Below are 25362 nucleotides of genomic sequence, written 5' to 3' on the forward strand. Positions count from 1 at the left end.
CTTCTCCAGGCACCAGCACAGGTAGCCCTGCCTGCCCCTCCTCATCCACCGCTGCTGGACATGGTGCTGTCTGGGCTATGGTGCTCTCAGGGACTCGCTGCCAATGGTCAAAGTGGGAAGATAGCATATGAGTAAAGTGACTTTGCTCATAAATCACGGCAGGAGCAGTGCAAAGACAGTCTGAGTGACCCTGCTTGATGGTGATGCTCAGAGCTCATGTCCACACTCATTCTCATTCTATTTTGCCTGGAGCTGGGTCTTTTTTTTTTTTTTTTTTTTTTTTTTGATACAACCTTCTTTTTTTGAGGCAGTGAATTCTTAAAAGGAAAATAAAATACAAATGGAACTGTGGCCTCTAACCTAAACCCAGCTCCCATCCGATACTCTCTGAATCACATCCTAACACTGGACTCAACAAGCCCTAAATCAGTCCGTCAGACTAACTCCAGGTGTCCTCTTTAACAAGCTGTAGTGAGCCTCCCACTCCTCCAGCCGCATACACTCTACATCAGTCATATGCACAACAGCTGTCTGATCCAAACAGTCAGGCACTGCTGCCTGCGCAAAGGGTAGAAGCATTCAGAGAATGTTTATAGCTTTCAAGAAACAGGACTTGTGCTGGGAAAAAAAAATGCAGCTTATTTGCAATTATCCCAGTAACAACACTGCTGAACTCCAGGACTTTGTCTTTCTGAATCTCAACTCACAAATCCAGTTGAGAGTGAGTGAGCACCAGCACTTTACCCTGGGTCTGCTTACACTGCTGGGACATTTCCACTGGAGGCCAGGGAAACCTTTCTCCTGACTAGATCAAAGGAGTGAGACCTCCAAGGTTTATGTCATGGAAATCACAGTTGCTAATTGCTGCTACTGCTTCTAGAAGTTCTACTCTCACCTCATTACAGAGTCAAACCTACACCATCAGTGACAACGTTCCATAAATCTGCTCCAGCTAACTCTACCCTAATTATGCAAGAACTAGGCCCAGTGCATTTCACCTACGCAGTGAATGAGCTTTGTATCACGCATTATGTCCTTCCAGTTATAAAACCACTGYAATGAAACACACTTCACCTCACATTTGCTTTAAATCGTGAAATCCATAATCTACGTACTCTACACTGTGAAATGCCCATGCTTTCCACAACACTGACATTCAGGTCTGCTTGGAGTGGAAGGAGCAGTCATGCAAAGTTTAGTCTGAAGCACAAGGGATGGCTCCTGGGAGAGCACGGGCAACACACAGCTCCCAGTCACCTACTAGCATCGCTCCCTGCTTAACATAAGCAAATTGGCATAAGAGCCCTTCCTACAAACCCCAAATTGCTTATCAAAAGGCAGATTCTCCCTACCTGCCCAGTTGGATGGATGTGAGAACTGCTTGCTGCTCTGTACAGTTTTCATTGCTTCTCCAAGGGCTGCACTGGCTTTCATTCCATTTAAGAGGGAGGAATAGAAGGCATGCACAAACATTTTGGAAGCAGCCACAGGAACAGGCCAGAGTGACACTAGAACACACTGAGCCCCAGCAGCCAGGAACGCTCTTGTCAAGCCAATAACCCCATCAGCAGTGACTTTGCTGTTGGATTCTTGGTAAGATCCAAGAACCACTAATTTAACAGGAAGCCGCAGATCCAGGACATCAGCTGCTGTGAGTAGAAACTCTTGAAGAGGGGGGCAGTCTGAGATGCTCTCTGCATCGCTGGCATCATCCTGCATCCGAAGGGATTCTGGGATTGTGTAGGGATTCCCAAAAGAGCTCTTGCTGCTGGCCGGATTGCTGTCAGTGTTGGGTGTCAGGACTAAAGCAGCCAGCTTCCAGGAGATGTGGGTTGCGAAATGAACACATTCTGCCAGAGAGAGGGCACTCATGACCCTCTCTTTTGTTGCTGCATTGCCAACTAAGGGTTGGCAACCAAGTAACTCAGATACCATATACGCCTCCTCTTCTGCAGAAGGCATAGGTCCCCACAGCCACCTGTCCATAACTGCTGAAGGGAGCTTGGGATTTCCTATGACAGCTGCCATTGAGGTAGAATTGGAATAAGTAGGAGTATTCTTCCTCACGTGGGACTACAGAGAAAAAGAGAAAGAGAAAATGAAGTTCAAAGCTCTGTCTGCTGGGGTGCTGGTTTTAAAACGTTTTCTCCTTGGGTCTAAAGAGTAGTCTTGTTGTAATTACAAAAATGCTTTGCATTTCCTTGGTTTATTCCATTTAGCTCTTCCAACGAACAGCTCCACTCGATTCCAGTCAGGGTTTCTAACCTCATTTCTTGTGTAGAGAAATAGATAAGGATAGAAAATAAGAGACAGCCTAGATCACCTTGGAGGGCTATAGCAAAACTAAAAGGAGATCGCACCTTCCCACCTTATGCAAAAAATTTATTTATAATCACTGACTGGTTTCTCATACCTGTATTTCAAGGACTGGTATCACTGCTGCCTGCAGCTTATCACTGGGGCCTGATAAAGAACAGCTAACCCTCCCCTGCGTTAGAAACAGTGACAAGGTTCAGCCCCCTTCAGCTGCTCTAATGACTGTGTTTAATCCAGTGCAAGGCAAGACACATAGTAGGACACTGCTCAGCAACAGCAGATGTGACTAGGGTGTTCTTCCTGGAGACCCAGGGCCTTAGAAAAACTGAAGRTTATTGTCAAATAGCACGAAGGTAATTTCTCGGGATCTGCCTGTGGAATTGACTTTCACTTACGGCTTCAGTGTCATGACACATAACAGGCCTTCTCCACATGGAAAGCTGTCAAGTAGGCAAACATACTAGGAGTCTGCTAGGATGCAGTGAACTCAGCAATGAAGCTCAGTCTAGCTCACAAACATTTAAATTCTGCAGTCCACCATGCAGGTCCACACTCTAGGATATGCCACCCTTTAGAGGAGGATATGCAAATAGTCTATTCCCCCTGTCTTCCCCAGCATGCCAGGGACAGTGATCTCTGTGCTGCAGGAACTGCATCAGAATCTACTTCACATCTGTGGTGCTCAGCATGCTCCAGACCTGGCAGTGCCTTAGGAAAGTGGTACATCTGCGGTTTCTAGTCTATCATCAGGTGCATGTACAGGGGCCTGCACCTCACAGGAGAGGCTCTGCAAGAGAGAGGCTTTATGAGGCAATGTCAGACCTTGGAGCTGGGGTTCAGCGACTGGATGGATGGCACTGCAATGAGGCTGAAGCGCTCATAGAGGTACTCGTTGGAGGAACTGCCCTTCAGAAGAGCAAAAGGAATGAGGTACAGTTCTCCCTCCAGAACCAGAATCAGCTGGCGGTGGCGGCCGACTGGACCACTGGAATGCATCAAACCCTGAAAAGGAAAGAGAGGATCAATTTGGTCCCTTCACTGCATCAGTCCTGCAGACTGCATTTTCAAAGTGCTGGGCTGTAGTCTGATCCCACAGTTTGGAAATATCCACAAAAGAATTACTCTTCATGTGCAGACATCTGACTCCAGATGCTGTGACTGGTGAAAACACATTGAAATTTGACAGTTCTATAAAGCTGGGCTGTTGCTTTTGTCTGGGCATGGAAGAATTCCACCCAGAAGAATGAACCTTGAGTCCACTAATGTGCTGTACAGACCCCAGCAGTCACAGCCAGCCTAGGCAAATTTGCTGGTGTCTAGCCTCATCACAGTACACCAACTCCTTCCATTTTGGTGTAAACTCTTAGTTAACCCTTGCCACCTGTGTCTTGTCAATATTACTATCTCATCTTTCCAAAGAGAACACTTTTTCTGGTATTGAATTTTAAAACAGCAACTTCTCATATAAAAGCATACAATCCACAGATGGATATATGTATGACCTGCACTGCAAGATGCTTGACAATGATCAACTCAGAATTACAATTGGGTTTAAACAGAAAGCATCTTATGGATGGAGGAGTGAGACAGGCAGATCAATAAATAGACAACATGCAAATAGGCATATGAACTGATTGCTGCTTCTCATCCCATGTAACTATGGGAATCTCATTCTTATTTATCTAATATGTCTTAAAAATAACTGGTTATCATCCCAGGGAAGTGTAACTCCAAAGAATCAAATTTGATTGTTTGCAAAATTGCAGCAGAAAAAAAAGTGAACTCTCAAGGACTAACGCAAAATGGCAGTAAATTTCTACACAATTCTGTGTCTTTAAACTAGAGAGCAGATAGAGCCTTGCCAGGTAAATTAACCATTCAGTTAAAGAATGTGCCTTCAGCACAAGCTCAGATGAGACCAAGTCATCAATTTGACTTAGTTTTGGAGTTTATCAGTTCAACTAGTGTTGCTCTATCTCCCTCTAGATGGCCTTTTCTTCCTAAACGCAAGCTAACTTTACAGTGTTCACTGCAAGATGGAGACAGGGACCTATTAGGCAGGACTACAAGTTCTTTTGAGTGACATTATTTTGATTGCCATCATGTAAAGCAAACATCTGTTTTGACAGAAGAAGAACAGCAACTGAGGCTGCTGAGCTAATAGAGACAGAACTGCCTCGGTCCATTCCAGGTGGATTTCTGAATTACATTCCAACGTTACCTCTTCCTGATGAAAATGCTGGCTTCAACACAGCAGCAGTAAAACAAGTTTATTTTTCAGACATATGACTTGTATTTCATAAATAATAACCTAAAAAACTATCTATATAGATACATCATTCTTGGAAGAAATAATGTCCAGGTTCTGCCTCTTTTCTGTTATTTATCAAACATTACTCTAAGTTCCTTGTTTTAGAGCCAGTATATTTCAATTGAGTCCTCATTTGACAGGAGATGTAAGAATCTTCTGTTTCAAAATATTATCCATTGTCAATAGCAAATGACTGCCACAAAACATCTGATGGAAAAACAAATTTTTAAACAAAGAGGTGCAAGAACAACCTTAGAAAACCCTGAAATGAGATATGTTGAATAAGCAGACAATCTGACAGCAAAGAAATTGATATTGTGCATTTTGAGGGTGGATTTTACTACTTGAGACAAGTTTTATACAGAGAGCTTGGACAAATGTACCCTGGTCCTAATGCACAATGCCTTCTCTCCACCTTGATCAGGGTCTGTCTTTCACACTGGAGAGTGACATACTGATAGCATTAATGCGACACTGACCCCATCCCCCTAGTAGTCAAAGCATAGCAGGAATTTGCAGTCACTCTTGAGCTTTAGCTCCTAGGCAGCAGCAAAAATGAATGAACATTAATAAAGAAAGGAAAATCACTCTGGCTGYCTCCTCCAGAGGGAGTCTGAAACACCAAAATCAGGTCAGAGATGAGAGAGAAAGTCACACAGCAGAAAGCCGAGCAGAGACAGTGAAATGCTTTTACACTCTTTTACTTTTTAAAATTGGAACAAAACTGCTGAAGAGTAATAAAATTTTGTTTTAAAAGAAGTTAAAAATAATTGCTGACCTCTTACTGTTTCTCCTGTCCTCCTTACAGCTTCCCAACTCACCTTGCTCCAGTGATGGGAAGCAATGACACAGGGCCAGTAACCACCATGCAGCTGCCAGGGACCCTCCCATGAAATGCGCCTGCTCCATCCTGACTTGCTCTTTGCCGGTGCTGAGGGCCCCGGGAGGCTCCCCAGCYCACGCGCTCTGCACTCAATCTACCATCCGGCCTTGCCACTCAGCAGAAACTGAACTGACAAGCAGCAGCTTCCCACCAGGAGGGCTGTTGTTTTCTAGAAAGGTTTCAAAAGTTTTATTGGTTGTTGTTTTGTGTGTGTGTATGTGTGTTTATATGCACACATATCTATATATTCACAGCAATTATACAAGCTACACTGGTGAAGATGGAAAAGTCTCTGGTGCCTAACTTGCAGGAAACACAACATTAAGCCCTCTCTCCGACAGCTGCTGGTTTACTTGGGCCTCTAACTTGCAACTAGTGCTGCTACAATCAGAATTTTCCACTATGATGGGATAGCCAGAGCACATGCAACACCTAAACTATAATTTCTTGGACTGTATGCTAGCAAGAATCCTGTATCTGATAATCTGCATTCTCCAAAAATCTTGCCAAGCCCAGTATCCCGTATCTTACTGGAGACSTACCAACTTTAGGTATCAGTCACACAAAACTACTAAGCAAAACCCAACCGCAGTTACTCCTGGCCTGGAAGAAGAAAGGAGGGCTCTTGGAGTTTGAGCCAAAGATTTCTTTCCAACGTATCATACCTATTTAGACTATGTTGGATGTTACATTCCTAGGCAAAGTTGTTTCAAGGACAATGTAGAAGATGACACAGAAAACCAATAAATGGCTTTTTCTACCCCTCCAAAGGTCTAGGTTCTTTACCTGCAAACACGATGCATGTGCACCTTCTGGAGCAGAACCATCTGCTCTCCGAGACCTACGACGTGGCCAGGATGCTAAGCAATCCAGCTTCTCTTTGCATCTGCATTTACTGGCCTCCCTCTGATTCACCAACACAAGATATTTCCTTTCCTGCATCCTCGATGTTTGAGCCAACAAAAGTGCCCAGAAGCCCGCAACAGCCACAGTCTGAGTCAAGCCTTGGGATACTCAGCCAGTAAATCAAAGCAGGGCTGCAGAGCACGCAAACAAAGCCACCCATCACTGCTGCTAGCACCCAGAGGTCCTGGCTAGGAGCATTTCCACACCCCTGCAAAAGCACCAATCTGTAGGAGGGAGAGAGTAAGTCCAGGATCACTTGGCTACGCACCTGGCTGTCGGGGTGGTACTGTGTGATGTTCATAGGCCCAGGGTGGGTTTATGGTGCTGCCAGCCTCCCCATGCTACAACAGTGAAAAATGGGGTGGGAAGAAGGAAAAGGCTGGAGGTGGCAATTCACCGAGCTGTCTGCACCTTGTTTAGCAGTACTAAAAGGAAACAGCAAATGGGCTCTGACRGCATAACTTTACATGTCATTGCAGCAGGTATGGAACATAAATCAGAACCAGCTAATATAGCCCTCTAATTAGAAAGCTGTTTGCAGCTCTGTTCACTTCATTTTAGAAAGGACACTGCCAATACCGAAAAGGTACTCCAGAAAGTGCAAGGCACAGCTTGTATGAGGGATTTGGGAAAAAGCAGTAACTGTTTTGGATTTGGAGAAAAGGACCTTGAGGAGGTAGAGAAGGAGAAGTGGAAGAGTGAGCATCAGTCACTGAAAGCACAGAGTCAGTAGCAGAGAGGAGAAGGATGTCAGAAACAGTGCAGAAAACTCCAGAGCATCTGTTCAAGCGCTCTGCTAAAAGGAAATCTGCAGCTTGCCCAAGGACATGGGTGAGAATCCACCACGATCTTCTCTGCACAGGCAGCTGCCTTTGATGCATGCCTGCACTAGGGACAGTGGCATGCACACACTATCTACATCATGGTCCCTAACCTACAGTTTACCGGTCAGACAGCAAGCAGGCAAAAAGGCAGCAGAACAATACAATAGTCTGGAGAGAGACTGCTGCCAAATGGCTACTACTTTCATCTGAACCATTTTGACCTTTGAATACAGAATTTGTAAGAAATAAACAGAATAAAGATTTTCTGGTTTCATCACTAGCTGCATTTAAGTTTTAAAAATTAAGGGAAAATGAAGACAGTGCACAGACTTGTCCAGAGCCTAAGGATACACAGAGACAGAGGTAGAGCTCAGATGTCCAATAAGTTTAAAATCATAGGAGAGCTGGCAAGCTTCATAAAATCCTCTGTCCTACATGCTGTGAAATCTCACTGTCTCTACTCCAGGCTACATATTCCTCCACATGACTGCAGCAGCTCTGTTYGTAGGTGTTGACAGAAATGTTGATACATGCAGCCTCTTGCAGGTAATTAGTGTGTGGAATAAGTCCTTATCACCACCTTGTCTGGCAGCTGCTTTCTCCTTTCCCATGGAGGTGGCTTTCCTGGACACCACCTTTCCTCAGGGTCACTGTCCTCCCCTCCCCTTCTCCCAGRCTTCCCACACTCACATACATACAGTAGACATCAGGATATTCTCCACTGTGACATATTACCTCTACAAAGATCACAGATGAGTTCAGAGACAGTCTGTGAAATCTTGAGATGCCAAAGGTGGAGTGTGGGCAGGTGTCCACAGGGGAGGGGACGTCATAAGCAAGGAGAATGAATATCAAATACACTTTTTTTTTTTTTTCCTGCAAGGGTGGTAAGTGGAGGGCACATTTTGTGTCTTCATTGGAGAGAAAGAGAAGCATAAATTGGCTGAATTATTAAGACAGTGAAGAATTCTTTATTTCATTTCAAGTGCAGGCAAATTGCTCACACTGCTGCATCTCACAACATGGGCATATGTAAGGATAACTCCCCTGTGGGGAGCTTTCCTGTGTTGAGAACAGTTTTTCACTCTCCTTGATTTATTTGGCCCTAGGTAGCTCTACCAAAATTTGCCAGTTTGACAACTAGCAAATCCAAGATACACTTCCTTCTGAAGTTCATCAGAAGCACTGTATGTCAGCAGCTGACTGGAAGTGGTATCAACGCCAACATCCCTTAGTTCCATCTCCCAACATATCCAGTCTCACCATTTGAGAAGACCAAGTGAAAGGCACCTTGCCTCAGATACAATTCCCAAGCTATCTGTCCTTGCTTTCCCACATCATAGACAATTTTGGTAAATGAACCTCTACATTCGTCCTCAGCTAAAGACTTACTCCTTCCATGGGTCCTATCAGTAAGTCATAGAGCGCACGAAGTGGGGGCTTGGTGAAGGAAGTCTGCCTCCTTGGAAGAGAGGATGTTCCATCCTTAACAGGAGACATGGTACTGCTGAACAGACTGGTCATGCTCTGACAGCTCCTGTGGACAAAAAAAAAACCCTGAAAGGTTAGTTGCAGAAACCTGGAGATCCATAGCAGATTGTCCTGTCTTCATTCTGCTGACCCTGAAAGCCCAGCCCAGCCCAGCCCAGCCCAGGCTGAGGATGGTGCTCCATGAGATGCTTCATGCCACAGCTTCGTTATCACACAGTTTCGCACCACAGTGAACAACGACGTGAATGGCAGGATGAACAAGCTGCAAGCAACAGCTTATGCTTCTGTAGTGTTTCTTGACAAAAACAAATGTCCCAATGTGCTGTTCACAGTATTTAATTACACACTTGTGTGTAGTGTTTGCGCGCAGGCAAAAGTGAGAACTACTAACAACTGACTACAATCACAGGAAACTCTGAGGTGCTTTGCACCAGCTACTCTAGCATGGAACTGAAAGGAAGTAAGACAACAAACACTGGGACGTGAGGATTACACCTGTGCTTGCTGTCTCCCCTTTGAACAGCCCCAAGAAGTCAGGGCTGCTGCCTTTGGGCACTGCCTCTAAGCATCATCCTGAGTCACAYAAGCCAGTTAAGCTGCATCTCCAGCACAAGAGCTGATCTGAAATCTGTTTTCCTGACAACTTTCTCATTTCCTGCAACATTGTTCTGCTCCCACGTTCCTGTTCCTTGGGGACAATGGCAATACAAGCTATGGTTTCCTTTACTCACTATCTGGCCATCTCCAGCCACTCTCTTACAATGCTTACTGCCAAAATTCAATCACAAACAAAGCTGCCTCCAAGCACTGCCCAAACACCACTGCACAGCTCCCTTGCCCTATACCTCAGCAATCCCCACACCCTGATTTTGTTTCCTGATGATCTCTTCTTCATGCAAGTAGCAGAAAAGGACAATTCTGGGTTAATCCACACAGGCAGAATTCCACACACATTCTCCTGCATCAGCCACCAAACACAGGCACTCTGAGGACACTGAGATGGCATGGACACAAAGTTATGGTTCTGCTGAGGAAATGACATTGTCCATTCTGTTCTCTCTGCTCTAGCAATCTGTGCTCTCCAGAATAGTTATCTCAAGCTTCTGGCCATAAACAACCATTTTGTGTGATAAGGATAATTTTTCATAAAGTTGTAGCAGTGGACCACAAAAAAGGGCAGAAGGGAACACGGGCATTGGACAGTAATGGTAGTGCAAGCCTTGAAGTGTAACCAGAGTGTTCACCTCATGCATAAAAGACCACCTATGAAGGAACACATGCCCTGTTGTCCTCCAACTGCTGTAAACTCTCAGTGGCTGGTTCCCCGTAATCCTAATCCAGACCACATTCTAGTGCAGCTGTGCAGGGAAAGCCTCTTTCCACTCCTGGTTTCTACAAAGCACAGTGCTGCTTCATTTCTCAAACACATTCCAGTGTGATGCGCCCTTCGCAGCTTATGTAACAGGAAAGAAACAGTTTCCTACATTCAGGACCAAACCCATGCTGCTTTATCAGGATACTGGTCTACAGTGGCATTTTTAAGGATCTTCATTCATGAGGAATGCCTTGTTTCTATGCCTTAATTTTATTTCTTTCCTTTATCAATTCCTGGCTATCAACACCCAAAAGAAGCAAAAGTAGAAACAGAAAGTATTTGCACATCCAGGAAACTGAAACAAAACTATGTGTCCAACAGTTATTTCAGTTGATGAGGTATATTAATGCAGACTTTCAGCTGACTGTGTGTCTACTACAGGCTTATGTATCTGCACAGTGTCTCTTCATACTCACAGACTAAGCCAATATGCAGGGAAAGACAAGCAGAGCAAAAATATTGCACTCAAGTGTGCTCCTACTGTTTCTAACAAACCACAGGCTTGAGAAATATCCCTGGCTTTTTCTAACACATACCAAGAACTATATTCAGGAAATCTTCCACCCTTCCCTGTCTCTCTACAGCTCCAGACTCGGGTCAAATCAGGTCTAAAATCCATTCAGTATAGGTAAAATGATGCTATCAACCATATTCCCCACTAATATGTAGCTTTACATCTCACAGGCCAGCAGGAGCACTTTAGGAGCGCACATGGAAGCCCGGTGCCCAAGTACCCACACCTTCCTGTACAAACTGGGATTCTGGTGAAAGCCAAGATGAGTTGGAGCGACTTGCTGCTGCTGGAGACTTGAGGTGGATGACTTGCTTAATACTGGGTTCATGCAGAATCACGATGGACTCAGCACAGCACACTCCTCTCTGGGCCCCTCTGCCAAGCTTCTTTGCAGGAGCTGACTGAGCCATGCACACTTTGCACTGCTCAGCTGTTTCCTTACTTTACATAACACAGATTTTAAAATCTGTGAGCAAGTAAAAATTACGCTTTTCCCAATCTCATGGTCTTATCGCACTCTGCTCCCAACCTTCTGAACTCTCCTGTGCTCAGGGCACACCTTCTACTCTATCCTATCTGAAACACCCACCCAGTAGGGCAGGGATATGCAGCTGCTGCTCATCTAGGAACCAGTAAGCACATAAAAGCACCGGGCCAAGAATAATAATCCCGACCTTCCTAAAAAGCAGCTATGTGCCAGCAGGTGGCAGTCGCTAGCCTCTCTGTGTATTAASTAATTTTAACAGACTAATTTATTACAGGGGCTACGGGCTTGATTACTTTAATCAGCAAAGCCTCCTTCATCTTGGTTTTGCAGCCAAGCAGCTCTAGATTTATCCCTTCACCACTCAGATTGGTTTTTATTAGAACAAACCCATAAATCTTTCACATCCCGTGCCTGGGTGCTTGTGCACACAAGAAAGAGCATAAAAATCCAAAGGGAGAGGCTGGATCTTTTGCAAAAAATTGAGCAGACCTGGAACCCTGGCCAGCTTGCTCCCTTTCCTCCCAAACCTGTGCAAACTGTTTTCCAGGTGGCTTGTCATGTATCTGCGTCCAAGTGATTTCAATACAAGAGGCTCTTCTGAATATTTTGGCCAAGTGTGCCTTCTACTAAGTGCCACTGTTGGCTTCTGGGGTGCTACACAGCAGCAAGTCTGAGCTTTCCATCTTTCTCTTGCAGTGTCTTGTCCCTTGATTTCTGAAACAATAACATTTCTCATCTGGAGTCTCTGCACAGACTTGACTCTGTAGTGCTGCTTATTTATCACCCTTTGTGCGAGGGAGTCCATCCCTGCAGCACGCAGAGGAAACTGCACACATTGGGGCTCGGGACTGCCTGCATACGAACAGCATTACTCTACTCTCCTTCTGCCTTTTGTCTTGAAGATGCAGAAGCAAACCAATGACCCTAAAATATGCCAGGAGAAAGGGCAGCATGGGAAATCAGCTATCATGTACGTGATGAGCTCAGACTGATGTGGCCTACTGCTGCCTCACAGGACCTGTCCTTGTTCGCACAGGATGAATATGACTGGGCCCAGGCAGGAAATAATTCACCCTGGAATCAGCACAGAGCTGCTCCTGCCTTGGCACCCAGGCAAGAGACTCTGGACAAGCAGATACCACCCATGGCCAGGCACAGCCATTCTAGAGGGCTGGGAATCAGACTTACTGCTACAGTGATCTGACAGCCTCAGAACAACAGATACCCACCAGATCTGTCATTCTCCAAGCCATCTTCAAAAGACTTTCTGCCAAGACATAGCCCTATCTCCACATTCACAGCCATCATACATTCACAATACCAACCTGTGAGAAGCTCCAGAAAACATTCAGATATAAGTTCCCTGTGGCTTCTTTCAAACATCCATAATTATCTCCAAAACGCACCACTGGTTGCACAAAACCCACAGACCACCCACCATACTCTGCTTGTGTGGTCTGTACTTGGGCAGTCTCAGTGCTGCACCCTGCATGTTGCAGAACCAGGCAGATAAGAGGCTCTTCAGCCACTGCTTTCACGTCTGCCTTCCAAAGACCTCACTTCATTCTGAGCCAGCCAGCACCCTTGCTGCTCTCTGAGCTCTCTGCTCCTGAGGGGTCAGCCGCATATTTCTCCAGTGCAAGCTATCCGGGCCTGAGGGCACTAATGGGCCCTAATGGCTCTCACCAGCCTTACCTGGAGCCTGCATCCACACTCTGCCCACAGGCCCAGGAGCTCTATTGAAGCCCAGCTCCAGCTGGTGTTCCTGGTCCTGCTGGCTGCTACTGTGCTCAGGGCTCCCCATCCCTTGGAGAGCTGTGAGCGTTCACTGCACCCTGACATAAGCACAGGCAACAGGGCCAAAATCAGAACAGCAGCAGGGTCGCACACCAAGAGGCGAGGTGAGTTATGCTCAGATATYACATTGGTCACTAGGATGAAACTCTGAGCAAAAAAAAATGAAACTGTATCTGCATGATGGCCATACTCTTACTGCTGCTGAGGGTCCATATTAATTGTACTATGTTGGGTTGCATTCTTTTGTCTGGCTCCATGGAGCCTTTAGTCATACCAGGGCATCAAACTTGCCTTGGAAATCTCCAGCTGTGCATGTAAAACTGGTCATGGACTGTTGCCTTTGCATTCTGACTTGAAAAAAAAAAAAAAAAAAAAAAAAAGCGCTCTTTGCAGTTGTAAGGTGGGCTGGGAGATAACAATGGCCTTGGCAGAAGTGAATTCACACCTCAAGTTATGTTGCTCCTCTCCCATTTGCCTTTTATAGTCTCTCATTATGCTACACTGCAAAAACTGCCCTCTGGGAAACGCGTATTACTCTTCGAGCAGTGGCAGGGCTGACTTCCACGTTTTCTGCAGGCACAGAGAAGGAGGATAAACTGGGTTCCCACAATGATAGAAAGGCCAAAGAAAAGTCTAGTAGACTAAGGCAGCAGAGAAGAGAAAAGCTGCTTAGCCCATGAGCACCTGGGACTGTCTTGGGAGCTACATCAGTGGCATCCATAGCTTAGACAACTATTGTCCAGTTTTGAGATCAGGCAGTCAGCATCTCCTCAGTGCTCTTTTCTCTTCCAAGGTCCATTCCTTCACAGAACCTTAAGTGAACTGCCAAAATGCAGTTGCTCTTCTAAGTAGAAATGCCAAAAAAAAATAAATAAATAAAAACAAAAACAAAAACCCATCCATACTCTTCTTTGGTTAGAAGCCAGATTCACCAAGTGACCTGATGACAGTAGCCAGATGGGGCACTCGTCCCAAACTAGCRGCTTCCTTGCAGTCACCCCACCTGTCACCAGATATGGAGGCTGAATGGCTCCAAACAGTCCCAGCATTTCTGAGGCCTCATTTTCTAATATGGAACTTCAGCAGCATGTGCAAATCCTGTGCATGAAGGAACTTGCACCAGCCCCAAGTCATGTAAACTCCCCCGAGGAGCTCCAATGTTCAAGCACAAGATATGAACACTGCATTCAGTCCCTACATGAGGAAAGCAAGGCTTGCTTTGGCAGTAGGGAAAGCAAGCGCTTACTCTCATCTCAAAGCAGGCCCTGCTCCTCCTTGTCCCCTGCAGTGTGAAAGTCAAACCATAGGCCATACTCTCAGTCACTGCTTGGTAAGCCACAGTATTACCAACCTCTGAAGCACCGCAGCACCAACAATCCACTCAGCACTGATATACAGCTACGTAAACTCACCCCAGTACTAGCTGGCAGAAAAACAATTGCACTGAAGCTAGAGCTGGTGCCTGGATCTCCAAAATCAGACCTCGTGCTCTTCCTAACTGCTCAGTTCAGTTGTTTCCCAAAGTTTGGGAGCTCGCAGCCCCTTGTTAGAGACGTTAGCCAGCAGAGAAAAATGCTGCTGTCTCCCATTTCCTTTCTTAATCTGCTCTCTTCTACGTTGACCTTCATTGTGTTCCTTCCTACAGCTGCAGGACTGCTCTAAGAATGTGCCCTTGTTGTCCCAAGCTCAGTGTGCTGCATGCCATGACCTGTGCCATTCTCAACACAGCTGAATTACAAAGAATCACATAGATGAGTAGACCAGCTAATGCTTGCTACAGTGCCCTTCTAGACTCTGTAGCCTCTATTTTAATCATCCATGGGACTGAAGACAACCTATGTACAGTAGGTACTCCAATGCTTGGCAGGACTGCAACATCTGCCCTGATTTCAGGGTTTAGTAAGYTAGATGTGCAGCATTAGCTCTGCCGCTAAAGCTCCCCAGAATTCCCCACTGGTAGGCAAAAGGTGGACACGCAGGCAGGCCTACAGCAGTGTTTTGCTGTTCTCTTGATCTCAGTCAATGCTTCTTCATGTTCTTATGAAGGTGCTTTTGATAAAGCACTTAAGCTTCTCCATCTCTGAGCTTCTCCAAACAGCTGCAAGCTAGTTTCCTGACAAGGCACCTGAGGTAACCTCCCTGATAYGGCTTTAAGGCCATGCACTTGGCCTCTAAGGAGCAGAAAGACAGGCAGATGCTGCACAGCTGGCTTCTGCAGTGTTTCGGGGTACTAGCACTTCTTGGAGCAGAATCAGAGTATATTTCCCCTCTCTGTGATTACAGGGGGAGGGTTCTCCTGTTCATCCTCTGGCCCTGATAAGCTAGCAAAATGTCTCAGCAGTCCTGGCGGAGTGCCTGTTTGACTCCCAAGTAGCAAACAGTGACAGTTCATCATCACTGCAGCAGCTTGAATAGATACGAACGTGGATTCTGGAAAGAAAAATAGGGCAGTTGCTGATGCCGGCAGGCAACTCCCAGCTTCAAGTGGATGCTTCTGTCACAGTTCACAAGCTCCAGTGAGTGCTCACAACACTGCAGCCTGACCCAGTTCTCTTTTCCAGCTTAGAAAAACCCAGTGTACACTATGCTCAGAATCTGTGCTGGAGTACAGATTCAGCCAGAAACCCAGCCACAGCCTCTTTCAACATCACACAGCTTCTCTCCATGAGGGGAGTAGTGACCCTGGGAAGATTCTGTGTTCAATTTTCATTTCCAGTGCTTGCTTTCATCAGCACAGTGACATGACAGACTGAGATCTGAGCAAGTTCTACAGAGGCAGAAAATAAGCGGAAATCAGGTAGCTAGGCAGTGCACTGTACCTTTGAAAATGCAGCATATTCTCAGCTCATTACTATTATAGTTAAAATGAACAGGAAGCAAACATTTCCACAAGACATCTGGAGCAGAGAGCCCAAAGCTCCACATCTCACAGACAACAGGCACAGAGTTCCTCTGCAATTATTCAGACAGTCAAAAATAGTGCCTATCCAGGAGAAGAGGAAATTAAAAATGCCCACCCCTTGGGGTAATTATCAGTTATCATTTGCTGGTAAGTCTTTGCTGGCTATCACCTTAGGCTACTGGGTCTTACTTGCAAATGCAATGAGATGCCACCCCAATAGCTCTCAAATCACTGTTTATTTTCCAGGTAAAATACAATCTCTGCAACCATCAAGGACAATGTCAGTTTGCTGCTCTGTCCTCTAGCAATACCTCAATAAGGAGACCACCAGCAAGGACATCAACTGCACCGGAGGCCCCCTTACATTTCATAGTTTAAAGAGAAGCCTGTCACAGAGCTGTCCCTCTGCTTGCTGATGGCCACAGTGCAGCGCTACACCCTCACCTGTTCAAGAGGTTGTTCCTGCTGACCATCCTCAGGAAGCCAGTTGGATCAGTCATTGAGTTCAGCTTGTTATTCATCTCCTCAAACTGTTGGTCCATGATATCCCCAGCTTCACTCTCAGTCTCACTGCTGGCACAGGCTCTACAGAAAAAAGGGCAGGGAGGAGGAGTCACTGATACACAACAGAGCAACAGTTTTGTGACAAATGCTTGACCAGGCTGAGGAAAGATGGACTTCAGACACAATCTCACCAAATACTAAGGTCGAATCTCCCCTGAATGTCATCATTGCTCCTGTCAGACATGGCTACAAGAGAACAACCTCATCCACTCCTCTTGCTGTGGGGATCCACAGATCCAATTTTCAAGGATTTAAAGTACAATGCACACTGATGGAAACTAGGACCCAAATTCCCACGTCTTGCAACACGTACTGATTGCTGAAGCTTTACCACAAGTCAGAAAAGTTGAGGTCTTGGGGAAACATCAACTCAGCCTGCAATTTGCTTAACAACTTCTGTTAGTGTACCCTTTTCAGACTTTCACAACAACAACTCCAAACTGTATGCTTCCATAATTAGCAAAGCTCAATATACAAAGGGGAGATGTGCTGCAGCACCTATTATACAAACAGGGAAAGCAGCACGGGAGGGAAGAAGACAACTGCATTAAGGCTGCTAAGACTAAGAAACAGAGCTCAAATTTCTAAATTTTCCATCTCCTGACTTTAATATCTAAATTAGCACGTTGGTGTTAATTTTTTTTTTATCAAATTGCCAGAGTAGTATTTTCCTTTCTTTTTAAAGGGAGAAGACAAACACAACTACTGTGCATTTTAACAACTCCCTCCTTTAATAAATAATTTGCATATCATATGGTGCATTACAAACCTTGGAATTCACACACTTAAGCTGAACGTGCTATGCTGCCTGCTGAAGCTGCCCCATATCTCACTTGTTTCATTTTGCTGAGTTCCCAACAACTTTTCTCAAGGGCCTTTCCTGAAGGGCACATTTTCCAATAAAGGGTACACGAATCCCATTAATACACAACATGCCCTTGTGCAGGCAACTACAGCTGTCCCTGCATTGCTATGGACCACAGGATGTCTTGTAAACAAACTTCCAGGTCAATACAATTTAATTACCTGAAAGAGTAAGTCCTGACAAAAGCCAATCACTCCTTGAACACTGAATGAGGGGGTTAGCTTAACAGCAGAGGAAAAAAAGTTGAAAGATGTCAACAGTTGCCTCCTGCACATTTTTCTTCCCACCAGCAGAGAACCATGCTCACTCCTGAGCCCTGGCACACTTTTGCTTATCGCTCATAATGTACACCTGGTACTCCATAAAGAGGCAAAAATCTCAAGTTCATGTATCTAGGAGAGCTAGTCACACGGTCTCCCTGAAGAGAGAGGAATCTGTCTCAACACAAGTTTAAGCAGATTCTCAAGTTTCTCATACTTTAATCTTGGCAAGTATGCACATTTCCAGAATCAATTAGTCCAGCTGAAAGGAACTGTTTCCAGAACAAAGCAAAGACTGCCATGTAAAACTTAATGCCATCACAGCAAAATCCTGATGAAGTAGGCCATGGCAGCACTCCTCTTCCCAGGAGCATGAAATGGGAAGATGTGCCACCTTGGAGGGGACAACAGTAGCTACAATCATGATTACGCCAGTACAGAAGGAAGGACACTTAGGTGACAGCACAAATGCACACAACTACAGTGCACTCCAGCTTGCTGTGAGCTGTGGAGTCAGAGTCAAACAGAAGTTTTCACATTTGTGGTATACGTATTTAACTCCCTCCGCTCTTCACTGGTATGCAGAGGACAGCTCCCAGAGACTGCAAACTGCAGTTTCTCCTTGGGACCTGGTGAGCTAGAGTACGGCAGAGGTTAGCAATGCTGAGGGGGAAGCACTTGATACGTACAGGAAAAGAAAGACCTTCAAGGCAGAACATGATGTTCATCCACATGGCGTGAACAAGAGTTTTTTTAATTCCCTGCACACAGTTTTGAAGTGGGAAGGAGCTTTAGTCTGTCAGCCCAGCCCAGCCCAGCAATCTCAGAGACAAGCATTAAATGCTAAATCTTTAACCAAGAACATACCACCACCATTACCACAAAGAGAAGAGGAAACTGACATCACAGGAAGCAAAAAACTCATCACAGAATCCCAGAATCACAGAATCAGTGAAGGACTCTTTGYCAGGAAGAAAATCTGTGATGACAAATGGTAAACAGAACTGAAAATCATAGAATCATAGAATCAGTAAGGTTGGAAGGGACTTCTGGAGATCATCTAGTCCAACCTCCCTGCTCAGCAGGGTCACCTAGAGCATSGTAGACAGGSTTGCATCCAGGYRGGCCTTGAAGATCTCCASAGAAGGAGACTCCACAACCTCTCTGGGCAACCTGGTCCAGTGCTCCATCACTCTCTCAGGGAAGAAATTCCCCCTCACGTTCAGGCGGAACTTCCTGTGCTTCAGCTTCTGCCCATTGCCTYTTGTCCTGTCACACGGGACAACTGAAAAGAGTTTGTCCCCGTCCCCTTGACACCCTCCCTTCAGGTACTTATACGCATTGATAAGATCCCCCCTCAGTCTTCCCTTCCCCAGGCTGAAGAGGCCCAGCTCTCGCAGCTGTTCCTCATAGGGCAGATGCTCCAGCCCTCTGATCATCTTCGCAGCCCTACGCTGGACTCTCTCCAGTAGCTCCATGTCTCTCTTGTACTGCGGAGCCCAGAACTGGACACAGTGCTCGAGATGAGGCCTCACCAGGCCTGAGCAGAGGGGCAGGGTCACCTCCCTTGACTTGCTGGCAACAGTCTTCCTAATGCACCCCAGGAGACCATTGGCCTTCCTGGCCACAAGGGCACATTGCTGGCTCATGGTCAACTTGTCATCCACCAGCACTCCCAGGGCCTTCTCTGCAGAGCTGCTCTCCAGAAGGTCAGCCCTCAGCTTGTACTGGTGCACAGGGTTATTTTTGCCTTGGTACAGGACTCTGCACTTGYCCTTGTTGAACCTCAGGAGGTTCCTCTCTGCCCAACTCTCCAGCCTGTCATGAGCCTGTCCCCTCATCCAGGTCATTGATGAAAAAGTTGAACAGGATGGGACCCAGTACTGAGCCCTGGGGGATGCCACTAGCCACAGGCCTCCAACTAGACTCCACACCACTGATGACAATCCTCTCTGCTCTGCCTTTCAGCCAGTTCTCAACCCACCTCAGTGTCCACTCATCTCACCCACGCTTGCTGAGCTTATCTAGGAGGATGTTGCAGGAGACAGTGTCAAAAGCCTTGCTGAAGTCAAGGTACACAACGTCCACTGCTCTCCTCTCATCTACCCAGCCAGTCATGCCATCACAGAAGGCTATCAGATTGGTTAAGCAGGATTTCCCCTTGGTGAATCCATGCTGGCTACTTGTGATCACCTTTTTTTCCTCCATATGCTTGGAGATGACATCCAGAATGAGGTGTTCCATCACCTTTCCAGGGATGGAGGAGAGGCTGACAGGCCTATCGCTGCCTGGGTCCTCCTTCTTGCTCTTTTTGAAGACTGGAGTGACACTGGCTCTCTTCCAGTCCTCAGGCACCTCTCCAGCTCTCCAGGACCTGTCGAAGATGATGGAGAGCGGCCTGGCAACAATATCCGCCAGCTCCCTCAGCACTCATGGGTGCATCCCATCCAGGCCCATGGATTTGTGGATGTCTAGCCTGCCCAGAAGGTCTCTAATCCTATCCTCCTCAACCAAAGGAAAGTCTTCCCTTCTCCAGACTTTCTCCCTCACGTCCAGGCTCCAGGATTCTTGAGGGCTGCCCTTAGCAGTGAAGACTGAAGCAAAGAAGGTATTCWGTAATTCTGCCTTCTCTGTATCCCTTGTCACCAGGGCCTCAGCCCCATTCAGTAGCGGGCCCACATTTTCCCTAGTCCTCCTCTTGCTGCTGATATATTTGAGAAAGCCTTTCCTATTGTTCTTGACATCCCTTGCAAGACTCAGTTCCAGCTGGGCCTTAGCTCAGCTAAGCTAATAGTATCTGTAAATCAGCTACACAAAGAATAACTGCAGATTTCAGTTGGGTATATCCCGACCTAGAGGGTAAGATTCAACCATCAACACCCAGAGAAAGATATAAACATGTAACCCTGTTGCTATAAGAAAAGGGCAGATGGAACCAATTCAATGCATTTTTTCCTCCCTTCTTGCCAGCATGCATACCTTAGAGGGGGTAACTCTACTGCTCCACCAAGAACTGAGAGCTCATGGCCCATATGCATGCACATGACAGAACGAGATGAAGGCCAACATTCTGCAACTCATCTGCTAAACAGAGGAATCATCAAGGCTGAGGCTAGGTGGAATTAATTTTTGACTTTCCCTTTAATGAGAGCCATACAACTTGTTTTCAAACAAGACTTGAAAAATGTAGCTTCTAAGGGTGCAACTGAAGCTAACAGGAACAAGTGTGAAGGAAGCTACTTCCTTGTATATATCTGTTCCCTTAAAGTTTGAATACTTTGCTTATTGAGAATCCCATTGCTCTTTCCCAGGATCCTTAACAAAAATCCTAGACTAACATGCAGTCTGTCACTGCTCACAGTGAAAAAAATAATCCAGAGAGCTATAAAAATAATTGTTTCTCTTGAGAAAGTCATCTTTAGACTTGTGAAAGGTTGTGCACCTTGCCAGAAAGTACAAAAAAATGCATCCAAATGAGACACAACTCTAAGTCCAATACACACGTATTTGGGAATCACTGGAGGGAAGAGTTGACTGTCACTGCTTTTTGTGRTTAGCTAAGCTCCCATGTGGGGCTGGTGAGTAATGTCACAAGATGACAAGCTCAGACTGAGTTCAGAGAGAGAGAAGACCAGCCCAACAGAAGACCAGCTTGCCCTTGGCTTGCCCTGGCTACCAATAACAACTGTTCAATGTCAAAATTTGTGTTATAGATACTCCCAGTATTTCAGTAACACATGCAAGGTTTGCATTAGCAAGATTCACTGCATCCCTGAATCCCTCCTCTCACAAGACTGCTAGAAACTTCTCCCCCTGCAGTGGCAATACTAAATGCTCCGCAATCTCCAAAGGTCTGTGCAGAATTAAGCACCATGTTCACGAGAATTTTTCAAATAGAATTGTGGATTTTTTTCAACTTGTTTTGTATCTCATATCATCACTTACAGATAATCAGAGTTATAGTCACAAAAAATGTTTATGCATGGCTGCAGAACAATCAACAGGGTAAGAAAATTCCTGTGCAGCTCCCTCAAAGGAGTAAAAACCCTCAGGAGAGGAATTAAACCTCAGACTCCATATCTTTATTTCCTAGCTGCAAAGCTCCATAAACCACACAGATCACTCTGACATGACTTCCTTCTTTGGAGACTAGCAGAGCGAAGCAGAGAAAATAGCTCAAATAAGTTTTCTTCTAGATACACACCATCCACTCAGCCTAGACATCTCTCACCTCTCTCTTGTGTCAGTTAACTYCCCCCTCATGCCTGGAGACTTAGACAGGGTTTATTTTGCTTTTTCCTGTCTTCGGGCATGGTTTACTTTCCTCCTCCTCTGCAACTTGGCCAAGCCAAGTATGGCCATCAATCTGCTTGTATTCTGCTGTCTGCACCTCTTCAGAAAATGTCTGGGATTATGGACTGCTGGGTTTTAGTGCTGTGAACCAGCATCTCAAAAATTTTGATCTGCCTTCAGTCTGTCACTAWGTGAAGATGCTGGGACTGTACTGCTTGTCTAGCTCTTACAGGATTAAGTTAGTAATGTTAACGATAATAAGGGCATCTAAAAAAAAAAAAATCTCTGCTGTCTCCATAAATCCACAAATAATTTCTGTAGCAGGAGCCTGGCTTTCTGGGAGGCAGATTTCCACCAAAAGGTGGATAAAAATCACTTTGTGTTCATTAGGAGGCTAACACAGTAGCCATCCCACTGAACAAAAAGCAAACAACAAGAACAAAGAACCTCAAAATCATTCCCTATGCTGGCAGTGTCTTGGACAGGTTCTTTTCTGGTAATGCAGGTAACAAGCTTCAGAAGTGAAGCTGGATATAACGCCAGTAATTGCACTGAGGCCAGAAGACGTTATGCAAATATACTCAATTATTGGGAAATGAATTCCATTCATAAATAGCATATAAACGGTTAGCCAGCTGCCAAGAATATTCCAAGCAGCACACTCATACACAGGACCTCTCTTGAGATGAGCTTTCTTCGCTGAAGAGTGAACTCAAATCATTCTAGGTCCAACTAGTGTCACTCTGCAGATGTTTTTCTTGCCAGTTTTAGAACTGACACAATGTTTTTTTTATCTCAGGCATTCCCAGCCAAGCAGGAATACTGGCTGCTTTGCAGGGTTTAGACACTTGCATGGGAACACATTATTTCTGTTGCATTTGCTGTTTCTCTTTTTTGCTATCTAACCTCTTGCACAACCCAGCAAGGAAACACTGGATGCGTTCTGCATGTTCTGCCCACAGCGGCCCAACATTAACCAGTTCTGGTTAGCACACACTTGGAAATACAGCAGAGGAGCAAAAGACAAAGCAATTAGAGAATACTATCCTGGAAACGTTTTTGTGGAGCCAACATCTTTTATTGGAAGCGACTGACTTTTTTGAGCCAATTTTACCTATCACTGCCTATTAAGAATCATACATGATGCCAGGAGTGGCATCAGGTCTTCGCTGTCTTTGGTGGGCCTAGGAAATCTGAATTTTTCACTTTAATTAAGATAAATCAAATGGTCACTGTAAGGTGATGTGCAACCTGTTCCTCACTCCAGCATGGAGTCGGGTGCCACCACAGGATTGCCAGGCTTGGAAATCTGCTCCTCACTCCGGCATGGAGCTGTGCACCACTGTGGGATCACTGGGCTTGGAAAGCTGCTCCTCACTCCAGCATGGAGCTGGGTGCCGCTGCAGGATTGCTGGGCTCGGAAAGCTACTCCTCRCTCCAGCATGGAGCTGGGTGCTACCACAGGACCGCCGGGCTTGGAAAGCTGCTCCTCACTCTGGCATGGAGCTGGGTGCCGCTGTGGGATTGCCGGGCTTGGAAAGCTACTCCTCACTCCAGCACGGAGCTGGGTACCACTGCGGGATTGCTGGGCTCAGAAATCTGCTCCTCACTCTGGCACAGAGCCGGGTGCTGCTCCAGGATTGCTGGGCTTGGAAAGCTGCTCCTCACCCCAGCACAGAGCTGGGCACCAGCCTCTGCGGAGACAGCAGCGAAACACGAGCCCAGAGAGGCACTAAGAAGCTAAGGTAAACACTCTTCACTCACAAAGCCATCACAAAGCTCCTGGGCCAGGAGCGACCTGCACTACATGGGGTGCAAATCTACAGACGAATGACTTTAAGAGCCACTCTGCATCTTAGCAGCACCAGCAATGACCCAGCATCCAAATCGGAGACACTCAAAGGCCACCCATCCCTGCCACAGAGGCAGGTTATCACACAGCTACGTACCAGGGACACGGCCCCGCAGCACCTTTCCCTTAGCTGCTCCAGCCCAGGCTGCCCACCAGCCTCTCCACCAAGCTTAAATGGAACAGTAGTGCTGTCTCATTATGGTGATTTTTCCAGGACAGTCTTGAGCACACTGCCCCAGTCACCTGCTGCAGCAGCCTAAGGCAGGAGAGCCAGGAAAAACCTGATAGACCTGTCCCACAGAGCACAGCCACCTCGCCTGGCCCATGAGCATGGCCCCCTCAGAGCATGGCCACCTTGCCTGTCCCACAGAAGGATGTCCCCCACTCACCYCATGGGGCTTCCTCCTCCTGTGCCCACCAGCACCATGAGCCCCATCCAGCAGCACAGAGCCCTGCTGGCCTGAGGCACTGGCAAACAGCAGAAGACCAGGTCTGAAATGTGGTAAATCCACCCTGGATTAATGCTGCCAGCCAGTCAGATACAGCAGCCACAGTTCACCTTTCCGTCCCGAAAAACTCCCAGCTCTGCACCTGTATGAACAGGGGTGGACGCTGTTTCCCAAAGAAGAGCAGACAAGTGGCATTCAGTTCTTCATCTACCCTTATTAATTAACCCTCATTAGTATAAGAGAAGCCATTGGGTTTCCACAACATGCTCAGACCGGCCTGCCTCTCTGTGCATGGCTGTCACTGCCTGGGCACACTGCCAGCTGAGGCTCTCCCATGGCCCCACGAGAGCCAGTGTTGCCTCCCAGGGAAGCAGCGAGGCTACAGAGGCCTCAGAAGTCAGGCACTAAGTGTGCAGTGTYGATTCTTGCCTCATAATCCAGTGCTTGTGCTAAGCCGCTCAGCACTAGCTCCTGGAACTAATCCTCCAGCTGGCCTGAGCCCAGGACCAGGCTCCCGGAGCAGGGGCCGGGATGAGGGCCTTGCACATGCGCTGCCCAACTAGAAATGCCAGAGTCTTGGGAAGTGGAGATGCACCTGGCCCTGTGCACCCATGGTCTGTTTGATACATACCTCTTCCCAATCCTTCACAAACTCAGCCACTTTTTTTAATAGGGAATATATATGTGTTAGGCAGAGCTTTCTTTTCAGTTCCCTCAAGAAAGGTAAAAATGGGAGGTGTGGCACCACAATCTGAACCCTCAGGCACATTCAGCATCCCATCATAGACCCTCCTTCTTTAATTCACTTTGAAATTAGTGAAAATGATGAAAGCAATCTCCAGGGTCTAAGTTCAGCATCTCTGGTGGCTTCCAGCTTCCTTTGGGCAGCCTGGTGCTCCCATGCAGGCCAAAGCTCGCCCTCCTGGCTGAGGACAAGTGTCTACAGCATTCTCAGGGCTTCAGCAGCATCAAGCCGACTGAAACCAATTTCATTACTCACTGGTGCTGGGGATGCGTAATATAACCAAGTGTCATGTTTCCCAAACCCCGAGGAGAGAATTAATTTGCCTTTAAGAAATTGGTGCAAGACCTGGGGAAAGCAACTGGGAAATTCGGTAACATTCTGTGTAGTTGAAACACCTTACGGGAAACTGCAGGACTAGGCTTATGTTCTTATTTCAATCCAATGGCAAATTCTAATCCTGTCAGACTGAAGTGTGAACATTAGGGGCAGGAAGCCAAGGACATCACTGGTGAGTAGACTACAAAGCAC

General features: G+C 46.4%; 1 protein-coding gene across 2 annotated transcripts in view; it reads right to left on the bottom strand.

Annotated features, from left to right (window-relative positions):
* TTC28 (tetratricopeptide repeat domain 28) overlaps nucleotides 1-25362 on the bottom strand; it is a 209791-nt gene that overhangs the window by 13587 nt on the left and 170842 nt on the right. For both annotated transcript variants that reach the window (XM_085309724.1, XM_085309723.1), the window contains exons 12-15: nucleotides 16251-16391; nucleotides 8633-8777; nucleotides 3139-3318; nucleotides 1353-2073 (exon numbers count right to left, since the gene is read on the bottom strand). In XM_085309724.1, coding sequence (XP_085165850.1) covers nucleotides 1353-2073; nucleotides 3139-3318; nucleotides 8633-8777; nucleotides 16251-16391 — 1187 coding nt within the window. The remainder of the gene's footprint in view (nucleotides 1-1352; nucleotides 2074-3138; nucleotides 3319-8632; nucleotides 8778-16250; nucleotides 16392-25362) is intronic.

The sequence above is a fragment of the Rhea americana genome, unplaced genomic scaffold (assembly GCF_003343005.1).
Source record: "Rhea americana isolate MKP2758 unplaced genomic scaffold, rheAme1 scaffold_301, whole genome shotgun sequence".
Taxonomy (NCBI): Eukaryota; Metazoa; Chordata; class Aves; order Rheiformes; family Rheidae; genus Rhea; species Rhea americana.